A 17,047-nucleotide genomic window follows, 5' to 3' on the forward strand; every position below is an offset into this window, starting at 1 on the left:
CTGAAAGAAATTCTTAATAACCTAAGAAAAAATCATCCATGTGTTAAAAAGTCTCAATCTGAGTTTTAAATCCTTGATGTGATGATCTGCCATCTGACTTTCAGTCTTGGTTCCTTCACAACACATAATTAGTGGTTTAGGAAACTGCCTAGACACTACCATAATGATGTCATGCCTGTATGAGAAGTATACCTGCCCAGAGCTTACTGCAGAGCATTGCTTTCTCCTCTTTCAGTTAAACCACCAGTTAAACGGGAATAACTACATACACTTTTGGTATTACATTGCCTCTGCTGTTGGACCATCTATTCTCTACTGGAAGCCTCTCAAGCAGTGGAACTCAATTTTTTTTATTTTTTTTTTAACATCTGTTTTCTTTCTTTCCACACCTTGAATATTTCTTTAATCCTTAGGTTCCTGAGATGAGTGCCAGCAACAACCTCTCTCTGCCAGGAAGAAAAGACAAGGTCCTACAATTTTTTGAACATTTATCCAAGTTGCTGATATATACTGATTATAGTCTCCAAGCAAGCTGATCTAGTAAAGCGCCTCTCATGGCAGAGGTTGGAACTGGATGATCTTCAAGGTCCCTTCCAACCCAAGCCATTCAGTGATTCTATGATTCTATGCAAATGTTTTCCATTTTTTGGTTAGTTGAACTTAACCTCCTGATGCCAGATTTCTTCCAAGCAACTGAAAGTTATTATTACTGCATTGTAGCAGAACAAAAATATGTGTAGATGCAAGCATAAGACTGTTTAAAGGAGTGTTTTGTTTGTGATCTTACAAAAATTGAGCTGAAAAAAACTTTGAGAATTTAGAGTCCCCCACTGATGAAATAAAATATATATTTTCACCATTATAGAAGTAAAAAAAAAAATGTATGTTTGGTTTTGCTCAAGTTGTATATCTATAGCTGGTATAACTGTTCAACCAGAAGGCCACAATGGTTTGACTAAATTTGTCAGGAGTACTATATAAGGTATGCTTAACACTAAGGATACTTTAAAACAGATACACACATTCAAATTTTGGATCAAGTGTATGCCTGGTTCTCCTGTATAAGAAAATCTGTACTGTAAGTTGGTTTAGCTATTTTATTGGACTCTCACGTTTAAATTTCATTCTTTTAGAGCTATATTAGAGCCTTGAAGGTGTATATTGGTATTCATATTTGCTAAAATCTTCATGTTGCCCCACTAAAGCTGCTCACTGCGAATAATAATGTTTGCTCTGAAAGGTTTCTTACACTGTACTCAAAGTAATGTCAACTGTTGAATGTGGAATATCCTTCCCAAACAGTTTACAAAGTTATCCAAAAAGGAGAACACTGGGAGTCCCAGGCTGATCCAGTAACTAACCGAAGGAATATCACCAGTATTGTGGAGACACTAAGGTTTTGTAAGTTTTTTCTTTGCTCAGAGAGTTGTAGAAACACCAAAATCCTTCTAAATATGTCATGTATGTCCTTGCAGAATGTCTGCTTCCCAGTCTATTGTTATTTATATTTATGCTGTAATAATATCCAGACCTCTGGATCATCATTGCTGTTCCACGTTCTGTGCAGCCTCTGGAGCAGATAGATACCCTTTCCCTGTAAGTTCAAAATGAACATGTCACTTGTCTTTAAGGTCACAAAAGCCATTCTTTAAAATAATGTCATTTAATTTTCTTTTTTTCCTACATAGGATAGAAATTTCTACATCCTGCATTTGTTGTTGAGCTTTTCCTTTCTGTCTCTTGTGTTTTGTAGATACTGTAGAAGATGAAATGGAAATGGCCACAGTACGGCATAGACCTGAAGCTCTTGAACTGCTGGAAGCACAGAGTAAATTCACAAAGAAGGAACTTCAGATCTTATATAGAGGTTTCAAGAATGTAAGTACTTCAGTTTTTAACTTACCATCCACTTACATGTTACTTGCCACTGCAATCTCAGCAGTATAAGAATGCTTTCAATGGAACTTGTGGGATTCCATAGTTAAATGCTGCATGTGGAAACATGCATAAAATGTGGAAACAATCAATCTGCAACAAGTGAACTGTTTAATGACCAAAAGATGCAGACAAGGTATAAAGCAGAGAATAATTTAAGTTAGTGAAGGAGGGCTGTTCAAGGAGAGATAAAAAGTTGTGTTGAGGCTAGATGAATGAAACGATAGGAGGTAAAATAAATGATGAAGAATTTGGTCAGTTAGAGGAAAGATTTTGATTATGTATTCATGGTAGTTATCACAAGAAGTAATTGGCTAAAATTGCACTACGGCTAGTGCAATTTTATAGGGTTACACTATATTTGATATTAAGAAGTTTGAATATTAGCAATGGATTCCAAATTGTCATGTTAGTCTGTGAACTCAGATGGGAGTATTGCAACTCTGCAGGTGCTAAATCTTCTGCTGAGCTGAAGGTAAATTGCATGATAATTGCATTTATCACCTTTTGGTTTAGTTTTTCTTCCACCCTTACAAAAGGGCCTTCTTGCCCTTAGCAAGTTTACTACTGAAACAAATTGATGTCACAAAGTATTATAATGCTAAAACACAACGAAGCTTAACTATGGAGAATATTTTTAATAGCTTGTACAAGAATTGTAAATTGTACAAAACTCTTAGATATCATGTATTTTGTAGTGAAACCAAGCTGTGTGAAAGAGTATTTTAAAACAACATTTTTATTGAAAGCTCACAATGGAAGTAAAATATAAAGTTACTTAATGTGTCCTGGCTATATATCATCTCCATTTTCAGACAGTATATAATGTTGGCATGTTAGTGATTAACAGTGGTTGCTCTTAAAGGCTTTTCATTTCCTCAAGGTACTAGAGAACATTCCCCTGTTAATGATAGTATTCCCAAGCTATTGCAGATCATGAGCTAATGTTCCTAATTATCTAAGGCAGAAAGGTAAAAGCAAAGCAGATAAAATAAGCCTTCTGTCTGTTTCTCTAAGGAAGTTATTTATAGAGCCTCAGAACAAAGGACCTTGATGCTTCTCTGTGTAACATGATGCATGGAAGAAGAGAATACACTATAAGGAAATATTTTAATTGGTTACCATTTTACAATCATTTTCAAGAGGAATTCCAGCTCTTGATCTACTTTTGTGTCCTAAGATGTGTTGCATCAAAGGAGTTTTGATGGTAATACGTCTTTATTCAAGTGTTTCATTTCCTTATCAGTGCATGGTAATTCAAGTCATGCAAGTATAAATATATTTGACTATTTTGAGCTAATGAGCATGAAACTCAGATTTTTTTGTGTGTTTAATGTGACTGCAAAGTTATCAATTACTTTCAAAAATGCTGTAAAACATGTTCAGTGCTGATGACTGTTATAGATCAGTTTAAAGCAGTAGTCTTAACCCAAGCTTCAAACTTCAGAAATGAAGGGTTACTTTTGGTTGAGCTGGGGTTTCTTTTGTTTCTCATCTTTGTCTGTTCTACTGCAAAACCTGGTGCTAGATTGCAGCTCCCTAATCTCTTCAGAGAGTGGGTAAGACAGGTCTGTCTCAGCTCTGTCAGAAGGTTGTCTATGTGAGTTAGTTCATTTCCCTGTCACCTGTTCAGGTTTTATCAAACAGTTTGAGTGGTTTGGTAGACATTCATACGGGGCAGCATTACAGTCTCTCCCCTGGCTGTACTTAAATGATCTCCCTTGACAATGCTTGTTGAATTCTGTCTGCCGTTGGCCACCTACCTTCTCAGTACCCCTCTTTTAAAACTGGCTTAATGCTATCCTGCCAATATCTTCATCCCATGTGCTTCATCTCTGTGCTTCATTCATCAATATATTCCATCCAGCTGGAAAGTAGTTTGGCAGAAAAAGACCTGGAGGTCTTGGTGAACAGATTGAGGGAAGTGATCTTTCCCTTTAATTCAGCAGTGATGAGGGGAAACTTGGAGTGCTATATTTAGTTCTAGGTTCCTTAGTTCAAGAGAGACATGGACATAATGGAGAAAGTCAGATGTAGGGCCACAAAGATCATGATGAGATTGGAAAATTTCTAGGGTAGCCTACATGGTCTGCTCATTTTTCCTGTCTGAAGTGCATATATACTCATGCATGCAGCATGGAGAATAAACAGGAAGAACTGGAGATCTGTGTGGTTGCAGGGCCATGTTCTCATTGCAGAATGATGTCACAGATGCTTATGTACTCTTTAGGATAAAGACCGACCAGCAAGGCAAGGCAGTGGAGTTGCTCTTTATGTGAGGGAGCTCTGCCTGGGGATGAGTGATGAACAACTTGAGAGCTTAATGGATAAGAATTCAGAGGCGTATAAGGATGACACCATTATGGGTGTTTACTATAGCCCACCTGTTCAGGAGGAGGAAGTTGATGAGGTCTTCTATAAACACCTGGAAATAGCCTTATGATCACAGGTGCTAGTCCTCTTAGGAATATGTGAATTCATTGTGCAGGAGTTAAGACAGATCAACTTTTTTGGTTAAAATAGTTGCTACTTGCTATTTTACTAGGAAATGCTGCTACTTTTGTACGTTTCCCCCTCTATAAATCCATGGATTACTTGTCTCTTTACAGAGAAAAAAGACAGCAACAGTCTCCTTATAGAGAGCCTGAAAAACAATGAGACATTCAATAGCTAAGCTGTAATACTACCATAAGATAAATTATCCATAATATTGATATTAATATCTATAATGAAAACAGAAAAGTAAGGTACAGAATGGACAAGACTCCATGCATACAGTGGTGATAATATGTATTAATTCATAATGGACATATATTTCTGAAGAATGTGGGTATCTCTGCATCTTATAATATTTAATGCACTGTGTGTACGTAATAACACATTGCTTTCAGTGTATGTCTAACAGCAACATTTTTGCCTCTGTCTTTATGCAAGCATGGTGGGAGGAAACAAGTCCCAGTCATGATAAAGTAAAGACAATTGATTAAATAAGAGAAAAGCAGTATTAGGTCCCAGTGCCTCAGCATACTCTTTTCAAAAGTAGCCATATAAAGGAAAGGATGTAAGAATATGGGAAATTTAGTTATCATTTTAACATACTGTTCTGTCACTTTGCATTCTGCTATTGAAATATTTACTGTACTGAAAGTTACAGCTGCATATTTTTGTTTTATGTACTTTAACCACGTTTATATCTTAATCTGAAAAATCCTTATCTGAAAAATAGTTCATATCTATTTCAAACCAACTTCCTTCTATTTTAATGGCTATAGTATTTCTGCTATGAGAAAATGAGTAACCATTACCATTACCATTACTTACCTGAGACATTAATTGTTTTACGCATCTCTATCACATATCCTATCTAGTCTCTTCCTAACTTAAATTTATTGGTCTATATAATCTCTCGTATATAATTCATTCTAACCTGCTGACTTCTCTGAATCCTGCCCAGTTCTAGAATGTCTGTTCGGAGATAGGGGCAACCAGAATTTCATCCAGCTTATGTCCAATAACTTATTATTTATGGTTTCAAGTTAATTACATACAGTTCTTGACTTCAGATGGAAAAGCAGTATTACTGTATTTATTTAGAATAGATGGTGTCTACAAAGTATCATTTATTATGTTTTTTATTTAAACAGAAATAAAAAGATAAGCCTGTAAAGGTATTTTCATCAATTTGATTTACAGGCAAATTGCATTCCAAATCTAGCAAATAATAGTTTATACATGAAGAGCATTGAGTCTCAGATAGCATCTCTGTGTGTATGTACATATGTGAAAGCTTTAGAACACATTGTAGAACAGCTGATGTTTCAGGAAGCAAGTACAGGACAACAGCAGAAAAGGCCCTAAGAGCACTGAAATGCCTGTCTTGATGGCTGTTTTGGAAGTAATCAAGGTTAAAATTTAAAATACAAGAAGAGATACACTGCAGAAAATATAAGTGAGATAAGCACTTTCAGATGACCTAACAACTGTTATAAGGAAAAGCATGAAAGGATAGCTTATGCATGTATTCGTCAATTTAGCCATTTCAAATCTATACTATCCTTGAAAAATTAGATTAAAAGAAATCCTAAGCCCTACCCAGGCTCAAAAGATTGTCCTTAGCACTCTGGCTTTACAGTGTTCTTGCACTCTTGTTGATGAATTGTTGCTCAGCTGCCATCACAGTGGGACCTCTCCATTTTGTATTTGGCTTCCTGTCATCCTATTTCTTGTAAATTGAAATTGTGATTGCAGCAGTCATTAACCTTTCAAACCAATGGCTCTGTGGCAGGCCTAGTACAAGAGGTACTTCACAATAAATTGCACAGACTATCAAGCATGCACTCAACATGTGGTCTTTCTTTCTCTTTTGTCCATTGATAGATCTCTCACAGATTTAAAAATGTCCCTGAGCTATGGCACGTTTCCATTTTAAAAATACTTAAATAATACTTGGGTTGCACAAAGGATGTTCCTGTGCTAAACTTAGATGTTAATGATCTTTTAATTTTGGTTGATTATTCTCATTAAAAAGTCTGTGGAACATTGTGCAGGGAAGCTACTACACTTTCCTGGAAATGTGAAAAGATTTCTTGATGAACATTTTTCTCACCTAGCTGTATATCAGAGAAAGTGTAAACTGAAATTGTGCGTGCATAAAAATGTCTCTGGATATATACAGTAACTTTAAATAGGTGGCTCTATATTTGTAAAATTTATTGAGAAAACAAGATTTCTAAGACAGCTTTCTTCCCTACTGGTGTTAGCAAATGAGGCAAACAACAGTAAGAAAACAGCTCTCAGTTATGCACAAAGATTGACTCCTCCCATCATACTACCGTCCATGTAAAAATTCCTATGTGCATAAATTAAAATATGCTAATTTATTCAAAGTTTTTTCCATTTCAATTACAATCTGACAGAAGCATTGTAAAACTGTCTGTTGCATTTGTGAATCTCAGAGAAAGTTTAATGACAGCTCATTTTTTAGATTGTAACACTTACTTGTTGACTGTCTAGAGCATTCAAGAGTTTGCATGATAAGGTACAACTATTGAAGGGAAATAAAAGGTTCATGTCCTCTAGATTTAACCATCTAAGGTCTATCTACATATCCAACTGTAAGAATATGTATAGGATATTTTTTATAAGTTGGGCTAGATGACCTAAAGAGGCCTCTTCACCTAGAACAGTGCAATCAGTTTGGTTCTAAACTTTGCATATTCAGGATAGATAACTAATTTAATACAAAGGATTGGCTAACAGTTTGAAACTAAGTGCTGTTTCTGTGTCCTATATGGCAGCTCAATTCCCTTCAAATGTCAATGCAAGTACAGTGTGAATTCTCACATTCTTATCAGGAAAACATCTCCATAAAGAAATAAAATCAGCATATTTTTTTGCTTAATATTTGAGGATATCTGCCATGCATTTTGCAGTATATGAATTATCTTGTGCAAAAACTGCCTTTTACTTTTGTCTTTCAGAGTCTAAGATAAACGATGTCTTGATTAGAATTTACTTAGTACAAATGAAAAATATGTTACCTTTTATTATATTTGTTAGGCACTAAAAACTGACAGGGAACACAAGCATTTGATTCTAAGAGAGAGGAAAAAAAAAGATGATTCAAAAACTTGGAGTCACTTCATGATGAGCCAAACAAATTTGGAAAGTCCATTCTATTTTTTCTTGCTTCTTTATGTAGCATTTGTCCCCCACTCAAAACCATAACAAGGAGAAAAGGCAACATGAATCCTCATTTCTTAGAATCAGTGAATGGTTTGGGTTGGAAGGGACGACCAACTAGTTCCATAGGCAGGGACACCTTCCACAAGATCAGGCTGCCCAAAGCCCCATCCCATGTGGCCTTGAACACTGAAACAGAAGGTTTCACACAAGGAGAAATAACAGCTTAGCTCGGATCAGCTATCTGTAAGTCATGAATTTCTCCCATCTCAATGGCAATAAAATGTCTTCTGTTCATTTTGCTCCAGTTCAGTTCTACACTGAATCCATGTGTTTGTACTATAATTAGTACAGATTCAAGATTAATACAGGTCAAATTAGGGAAAGAAAACAAAACGCAATCACAGAATCATAGAATCATAGACTCATGGAATCATAGAATGGCCTGGGTTGAAAAGGATCTCAAAGATCATCTAGTCTCAACCTCCCTGCTGAGTGCAGGGTCGCCAACCACTAGATCAGGCTGCCTAGAGCAGCCACATCCAGCCTGGCCTTGAACACCTCCAGGGACGGGGCATCTACAACCTCTCTGGGCAACCTGTTCCAGTGGTTCAAGTGCAGCACCTTGCATTTGGCCTTGTTAAATCTCATTAGGTTCTCGTGAGCCCACTTCTCCAGCCTGCTAATACTTAGCATGGGGGATGAAGACACTAGTGCAAAAGTATTTTGCCCTTCAAATCAGTTCTCCAGGGCTTGTTCTTGAAGATGAGATGGCTTAGAGTTTAAATACACTTTTCAGTCTCCTCCACTGAGTCCTAAGACAAGAACAAAGATTTCATCTCACCAGCAGTCAGTGCACTTCAGAGAGACATCTGTCTTTTGGGTGGTTGCCTCAAGAATGTATGTACTACTGCTCATAGCTCAAACCTCCTCTTTTTTTTTTTTTTTTTTTTAAATAATGTTGCTATTTACCAGTTGTGTCTCCAGATAGATTGTCTTCTTAGTTTTAGATGAGTGAGAAAACACTTTTTTTAAAAGAGTAGAAGTTTGTGAGTACATTTTGAAAGCACCGGCATTTGTTGCTAGTGGCTTAGAGGGAACTTTTGTGAAAACCTTTTCACAAACTGAGCAATAAACAGTGCTTACATTCATTTTATATTTCTTGCAAGAGTTAGTTGAGAAACTCAAAACTTTTCAAATACGTGTAGAAATAATTTGGAGGTAGAGTTTGACAGACCTGGTGCATAGTTGTCACTCGTCACAGATTTACAGACCTTAATGTGTTCAGTGGAGATACTCGTTTCAATTAGTCTCGCAGTTGCTGGCAGGGACTGAAATCTTCTTTCTGAAAGTTAATAACGAACTCAGTCCCTACACTTCTATTCATCTCATGACTTACTGCTGTTCACATTGTGTTCATTGGGGAAAAACTGTCATCTGGCACATCAGAGGTTGTCTTCATAATGGTGATTGCTTACTTCTGAGTTATTTCTGATAAATGTAGGTCCTAAGTCACTAATTAAGCACAATATAAAAAGAGCATGATTTTAAGCACCCAGTATCAATAGGAGTTCAGAGTACTGAATAACTCTGAACTTTTTCTTCTTCAAAAAAGTCAATTTTATATTTTAGTGAGTTTAAATTGCTCTGAGTGCTTGTCTGCCCTTCCTACCTGAAGCTGGCAATACCCTTTCATGTGACTGGCGTGCTGTCAGCTGAGCTCACTGTAAGGCATTACATCGGTCGTGCCAGGCTCTCTTTATATGCAATACATACCTTCTGCTCTACCAGCCAGCTGTTTAACATAGCTCATCTACTGGCAGGGCTGTTTTCACCAATAAAGCTTTTCATGTGGTATCTGAGAAATGTAAATGTTTATGTACTAGAATATGAGCAGCAAAATATCTTTTGGCTACAGCTCGCTGCAGCTATACAGTCCAGCTGCATCTGGACTGAGCCTTGCAAAGCTTGGTGCTTGACTTAAGCAGAATTATTGGATTTTTATTTCTGCATCATCACTAACATTAGAGATGTAAAATTTGGTGCAATGCATCAGTGAGAATGTTGTCATTTAAAAATTATCCCTCTGTTACAGTGTAATTCAGGGACTCTAATTGGACAAAAATACTTTTAAGTGGGCATGCAAAGCCTGCGGTTATAGTGATACTTCTGGATAGTGCAGTTCAACCATTTGGGTCCTGAGTACTTCAAAACTTTACAGAGAAAATCTTTTTTTTTTCTGTGCTGAACTCAGGGATTTGTTCTGGGTGACAGGAATTCCCAAGAAATTTTGAATCTTTGTCTTTTTTTTTCTTCTTTAAATTCACAATCAGTTTGGACCAAATATATATCTAGTCTTTGGAAACTTCAAAAGTTTCTTTATTCATTTCCACAGAAGTAATTTCATGTAAGAAATTTAAAGAAATTGCTTTGATCTACATCTATGTTAAAAGTAGACAGCAATGGATCTTCAAATAAAACAGTAAATCACAAGTGCCAGAGCATCAAGGTCAAATCTTTCAGTGCCGTGGAAGAATATTACAAGTCGTAGCCCAACCTGCATTTGCCTTTGATTGAGTCTGAGTATCTAGCAGAGCCAGCATTCTTCAAATCAGCTGGACATTTGTGCAGTTGCTCTTCACTCAGATTATTTGAATGATTCTCATGTTAACGTTCAAGTCAGGAAATTTATTCAACTCAATTAATTCTATTGTAAAATATACTTAAAGAACCTTGGATACGGTAAGTGTAAAAGAAGAAATAGGAACCAATAACTCAGAAGGCAATATGATTCAGTAAACACAGCCTGTAGCTAGAAATCTGAAGACTCTTAACATTTTGGCTCTCCAGCTGGCTCATTAACTGTTACACACCTTTAAAAGCCTAACTATCATGCTAAAAAGCCCTTCTGGATTGCAAGAGCACATTATACCAGGGCTTCACTGCCTGCATGGGCTCCACGTTGACAACTGCCTAATTTAATATCTCTGCTCTGACAGCCAAAACCTTTTAGAGTGTCCCTGCTATCTGAGAGATTGCTTCTGAGCCTTTGATCAGAGCCTCCTCAAACATGCACTGAGAATAAAGTGGGGAGCAGCAGTAGGGAGGCTGGTGACTGTGGGAAACTGAACTTTCCCAGGAGCTGGAGACAACAAAGTTCATCCTCACAGGAGAGAAAAATGAGGGCTGAATTCCTCTGCATTGAGTGAAATGTGTATTCTGTGGATGGTATATTTGAGCAGGACCCCTTCATGGCAAAGCTCCATATTCATCAGCTGGAAACAACACTAAATTCATGTCTGAAAAAAAGCACTGATCTAGGAAGCTCCCCATGTGGTGCTTCTAACAGTGATTTACTTGCTCCATTTATGAATCTCTGACATGGACCAGCATTACTGAGGCCTCACAAAAAGAAACGTATCAGGAATAATTTTTATCAGTGAGCCCCAGTAGTTGGTTGTAGCACTGTTTGTCTCCGGCTTAATATCTGCCATCAGTTGTAGATACACGTACATGGTCATGCTTGAGATTGTACTTATCAGCAGCAACTACTGAACCTAGGTGCACAGGATGAGCACGTGTACTGTTCAGGCAACAGAGTTTTGTATCAATATGTAGGAAATCCAGGTTCAGTAACTTCCATATTATCCCACTGAACAATCCAGTTCAACTCACGTTCTTTTTTTCACTTATCTGCAGATTTTTTAGGGCAAAAGCTCTTAGTCTTTCTTTGGAATAATGACTCCTCAGTAAAAATCAGAGTAAAATGGGTGATTCATTACTGTTAATGAATTTTGAACTAGCATTGCTTGTTACTTTCCTACAGAGCAAGATAGAAGAATGGCACCATATGAAACAACAGAGATATTTAGAGGAAAGCAAATGTAAAATTAGATTTATCTTGGCACCCAGACAGTAATAAAAATGTTGTTTATCAGTTCTTAATAAAAACTCACCAATTCTAGATACTTGTAACATTGAGCTCCTGAATTAATTATGTTATCCTTCTGGGATGAAAATCCTGCCTCTATTGAAGTCAGTGGTTAAACTTCATTGAGTTTAATGGAACATATTGAAATGTTATGAATATTCTGTGAAATTCTTCATGTGTTTTTCACTATGAGAATGCCTTCTGAAGGATTCCAGACTTATAGATAGAAAAGTTGCAGTTACCATTTTCTTCAGACGATTTGTCTTTCACTGTTTTAGCTGTCTGTGATGAAAAGAACCACACATTCATTCACTCTGTCAGACAACAATAATTTATTGGTAATTGGCTCTGAAGTCCTCCAGCCCAGTCTCAGAGGAAGAAATGCCCATGAAGTAAAACCAACACATAGTCTAGTTCTTAATTTTTTTACTGGTAGATAAACAAGTACATGTAACTGTTGCCCTGCGCTGGAAAAATCCGATCCTTTTATTGGTTTCTTCAGTTTTTTCTTGCCTCTTATATTAATAAGCGATGAAAGACTACACATCAAGTTATTGCCTCAGTTCAACTGGGAGCTTGCTGGACCTCTTCAGAGTTTTCAGTTATTAAACAGAGGACATTAAATAGAAGGTTTCAGGTTTTGCCCTGCAAACAAGATGCCTTGTGCATTCAGATTTCCTTGGAGCAACTTTTGGGAAACTTCAGGGCTCTGCAGGAACTTTTCTACTCCATCTCTCAGTAGAGATCTAATTAGGATCCTAAGATTAAAACTATCCCTTTTCAATTAATGTAATAGTCTCAACAGTAAGCAGACCAAGAACAGGCTAGAAGCTTATCCTCAGGGATCAATTAATTTTTTTGCTTCTTTACTTTAATTGGTATAGCTTTCCAGGTTTGACTATCATCATAATCTCTCAGACTTGATCAAATAACAACACTGAATTTGATTTACAAAAAATCCACTGCATTTCCAGTAGAGTTGGAAAAATTAAATCAAGTCATACAGCATCTGCTCCACTGCACCAGAGATGTAGTGTCATCCCCTGTAATGGAGTCCAAGCTATAACAGCCTTGTTTTTTCATTTTGCTCTCAGAAGCTGCAGTTATGGAACAGAGAAAAGTTTTATGTGCCACTTAGCAGGTTTTGCAAGAAGTTTTTATGCCAAGCAATTTCATCCTCAATGAATCTCCTTAAGGACTGATACCCCTATGAGAAATGAAATCTCTGTCTTATGCCTACACTGTATGATACATAACTCTTTTCCACGTGTGCCTGATTCTCCAGTTATCTTTTTCCCTCATCTGTTTTAGCTGGGAGATTTCTTCTGCTTCTTCTTCTGTTTCTCTAAGCTGTTCATTTTCACAAAAAAAAATCTCAGCAAATATTGATCACCATTTATTTAGAATTATCTCGGTATTCAGTTCCAATGATTTACTTACTTGACAAATTTTAGAAATGCTGCCAAAAATGAGAACCCAGTGTGCTGATTATCTACCTACAAGACAGGGAAGGCTTCAAAACAGTCTAAAGGAGATTGATTTATGTAGCTTACTTAGATTTTTATTGTGCTAAAGAATGTTATGAATTTATATTCTTATCTAAAGTTCTAATTGTATTCTGATGTTTTTTTTTCATGTCTTTTACTGTATTATAGAAACAATATCTCATTTATAGAGTAGCTGTGGCACATCTTTCACTGTTTTATGGAGCTAATTTGTTCCACTTTCTCAAAGGCATTTTTGTTGCATGTCCCAGAGCCTTGCCATGAAGCCTACTCTGGCCTTTCCTTCATCACCTTCAGCACAATTCTACCGGTCAGACATGTTCTCCATTTCATGGACCTATGCTCTGGGGATGATCTCTTTGGGTAACAGACTAAAGGAAACATAGTTGTGGTGTGGTGGCAGGTTGGACAAGCTTAGATGTGAGGTTTTATGACATGGAGAGAAGAATCTATGTCAGATGTTGAATGCCAAAGAGCCTCCTTGAGAAGACAAAATGCCCATACACTGTGAGCATGGAAGAAGTATTTCTTCCTGTGGTCCGCATGCATCTCACAGAGAGCAGCTTCACATATTTCACTGCTCTACAGTTGTGTGTGAATTTCACCACTGTACGTGGTCAAGTCCTATTTATGCCAACTCCAAGCTCAGTTCTATAAACATTTATGGAAGTAAGCACTTACTTCTGTTCTTTTGTTTGCAATGCTAGGGTCCTTCTCCTGAAAGAAAGTATTATAAGAAACTGAGAATGCAAAAACCTTTGTTAAAGCGTAAATGTTGTACTATAAGAAATATAAATAATGAGTATATTGTTTGATTTCCAGTTTCTAACCTACTCTGCATTGAATTGTATGCTCTTTGCCATTTCTGCAAGCTGACAGGATTCTGTAGGAGCTGAAATTCTGCAGTGTTTTTCATCATAGCTAGCACTAACCAAATATTGATCTGTCTGTCTTTACCATGGCATGCCTTTGCAAGAAACAAAGAACTGCCACTCTTTGAAAAATACTGAAACAGTATGAGTTAGGACAGACTTTCAAGCTTACTGTCTTGCATTCAGATGTGTCCCAGGAATACAAAACCCACAGTGTTCTTATTTAATGATTAAAACAGTGTCAGCACTTAATACCAATAGTTGAATCTGGCCAGCTTAAAAAAATAAAACCCACAGAATTTTAAACAAAATATAGTTCTTTTGTCTTATCCCTGATACACTGAGGTTGCTTAATAAATATTTTGTGCTAAATTCAGGCTTTCTCAGTTTCCATAATCGTTATACAAGATTGTACCAATCTGCTAACAGGAGATCATGAGATCCTTTAGTACAAGGTTGTTTGTATAGTTTCCTCCTCAGTGAATTTTCCCGTCTATAAGAATGTTATAAGAATGTTAATCACCAGCAAAAGCACCAAGCTCCTAAATCCTAACTCCCTCATGTAAGAAACATAAAATAAAGGTTTCCGTGGTTTTAATGTAGGGATGCTGATAATGTATGCTGATATTGCTGGTAGGGACTGATGATGTTCTCCATCCTGTTCAAGCATGTCCCTTGAGAGGGTTTAAGGCAGTGCAACCTGAGCAATTAGCGTTTGCTGGCAAGAGGCTATTTCTCCTGCTCTCACCTGAGAACTCAGCTGGTTTGAAGGGATGTGATCAAAACCACTCACACAGGAACATATGAAAGTCAGTGCTAGACTCAGTACAGCTTTTCCGAAGATACGAAGTACCTTGTCTTTGCCAAGTGTTTACAGCAAAATGCACCACTCAGTGTTCGAAGCATGGGTTCTGCTACGTTTAATTTAATTATAGCTCCTGCCTATTTGTGAAGTCAGGATTGTAAAATGCCCTCCTGTAGTGACAAACAAGGATAGAAGCAGTAAGCACCTCTCAGATGCCAGGGACTCGTCCATAAAGTTTTGATCTGTCAGGCTTTGGGGTGAGCTTTTAAGTTCAAGTCTTTAGTCATGTTGTTTACTGTTGCTTTATTGCCAGTGCTAATAATAGGAGACTAAAAATTACAGTGGTTAGTGGGCATTGCTAAATGAAGAGCAGCACTGATTAAAAGTGCTGCTGGCACCCAGCCCACTGCATGGGAGATGCAGCCAAAGTGATGATTGTTATTTACTGTGTGAAGTCACAGATGCTGGATGTGAGCCAGCTCCTCTGTTTCTGCTTGTTTTCCTCTGAAACTGCCATAGTAAGCAGGGGGTGGGAAGAAGCCTCTCACAGTATCTTTCAGTGGGAGGCTCAAAACCTTGCACAACTTTGCTGTGCCACTGGGAAGCAGTATTATAATTCGTATTACACTAAATTTAAACAAGAAGCATTGAGTTTTACCTGAGATGAGGCTTGAACAGAATTCTTCCATGTATCTCACCAGTGGATGTCAGTGGAGACTGATTTGATCAGTCAGATGAGATTTGATGCTATCAAGACCATTGGTTTCCCTGATGTTCCTAGAGATACAGGCTGTTGTTACTGCAGCATATGTGAAATAAAAGATAATTCAATAACCTGTGATGGTGCCTCTGTGAGTCATTAGCTAAATTCTACTGCAGTTTAGAACAGTGAGGAAAGATTGAAAGGAAGGATTTTCATTCATTGTGTTCTGTCTATGATATAGCATTTTTCTGTATGGTTGCACCGCAGTTATTTTCAGAAATGTAAAACAAGAACCATTTCAATAAAGAAAATGTGCTTTGAAGCCTTTTTTTTTTAAAAAAAAAAAAAAGCTTATAGCTAAGAAAACTAAGATGAGAAATCTGATCAGAAAGAAACAAACAAAAAACAAAAGCAGTAGTTTCTGTTTCAATATGCAGAAGGTTAATAGCTGTCCCTTTCTTGATAATGTGAAAAGTAGAAGTGGTAACTGCAATAAAAAACACCACTGGTTTGCAATGTCATTGTGTGGAGCACACGTTATTCATTAGAGAAAATGAGTTTACATCCTTCAAGCTAGAGATCGGTCATTAAAAACATACTCATTAATACATACAGCATATATTGTTTTTGTACTGGGGATATCTCACAAATGAAAAGAATATTAATAGTGGCCATAGAATTAAATTTTTCTTAGAATTAAATTTTTCTTAAGAGTAATTTCAAGAAGCATAGCTAAGAAAAATAATTAAAAAATAAACAAGCAAACAAAAGTCATACAAAAATCACCTTGTGTTTTAGACTTGTAAAATTTCTACTTTCCAAATATCTTCATGTGCCTTACACATATCAATGTACAGGCTCTTTCAGCACTCATACAAGGCAGGAAAGTCTTCAATAATGTACTAATTAATCTTCATTTTACTCCAGGAAGGATTTTTAGAACAAAAATTAAGAGATTCCTTCAGCTGTAATGGTGTTTTAAGTACACTTTGTCCTAGACTTTGTATGTGTTCTACTTTGAATAGATGTAGTATAATTAGAGAGTATGAGTTAAGCTGAACCAGGAAAAAAAATCCTTGATTGAGTCCATTGCCTGTGTCTCTGGCATTCACAGATACATACTAACTTGAAAGTTCTTTGTTTATCAGTACAATACTAATAATTCATTAATTAAAATAAATATGGAATATAATTTTAAAGTGTAGGGAAAGTTAGCAAAATGTTTTAATTTTGTAATGGCATGCAAAAATTGATTAAACAATTTTTGATTCTGAGTTACTTGAGGAGTTATCTTCTCTCTCTGGGAAAATTAACCGGTGCTCTTTTTATGGGTAAATGGCGTGAAGAAGAAGGCAGTGTCAGCTAGAGTAAAAAATCTTTACTGTTGAAGCCTGTCTATGCTCGTCTTCCCATTTTGAGTAAAGAGGTACACAGTCTTTGCTGCCACTGTCCATGGCAATGATTTGGAAGGGAGTGAGCCTTTCTTACTTAATGCCATTAGCAGCTAGTATTTAAGCAGTTTTGTGTAGGTTAGCAGCAAGTGCTGGAATTATGTGTTCCGTAGAGTAAGTGTTGTCAGATGTCAGAAAAACACATTTGTTTCTTGGTAATTAA

At 36.8% G+C, this 17,047-nt stretch overlaps 1 protein-coding gene across 4 annotated transcripts in view; it reads left to right on the top strand.

Annotated features, from left to right (window-relative positions):
• Nucleotides 1-17,047, top strand: part of KCNIP4 (potassium voltage-gated channel interacting protein 4) — a 296,711-nt gene that overhangs the window by 253,721 nt on the left and 25,943 nt on the right. For 3 of the 4 annotated variants that reach the window (XM_021395285.1, XM_021395284.1, XM_021395286.1), the window contains one exon: nt 1,754-1,878. In XM_021395285.1, coding sequence (XP_021250960.1) covers nt 1,754-1,878 — 125 coding nt within the window. Of the gene's footprint in view, nt 1-447; nt 468-1,753; nt 1,879-17,047 lie in introns of those variants that run through there. The other variant, XM_021395287.1, reaches the window with a different exon arrangement.

This window comes from Numida meleagris, chromosome 4, assembly GCF_002078875.1.
Source record: "Numida meleagris isolate 19003 breed g44 Domestic line chromosome 4, NumMel1.0, whole genome shotgun sequence".
NCBI classification, from domain to species: Eukaryota; Metazoa; Chordata; class Aves; order Galliformes; family Numididae; genus Numida; species Numida meleagris.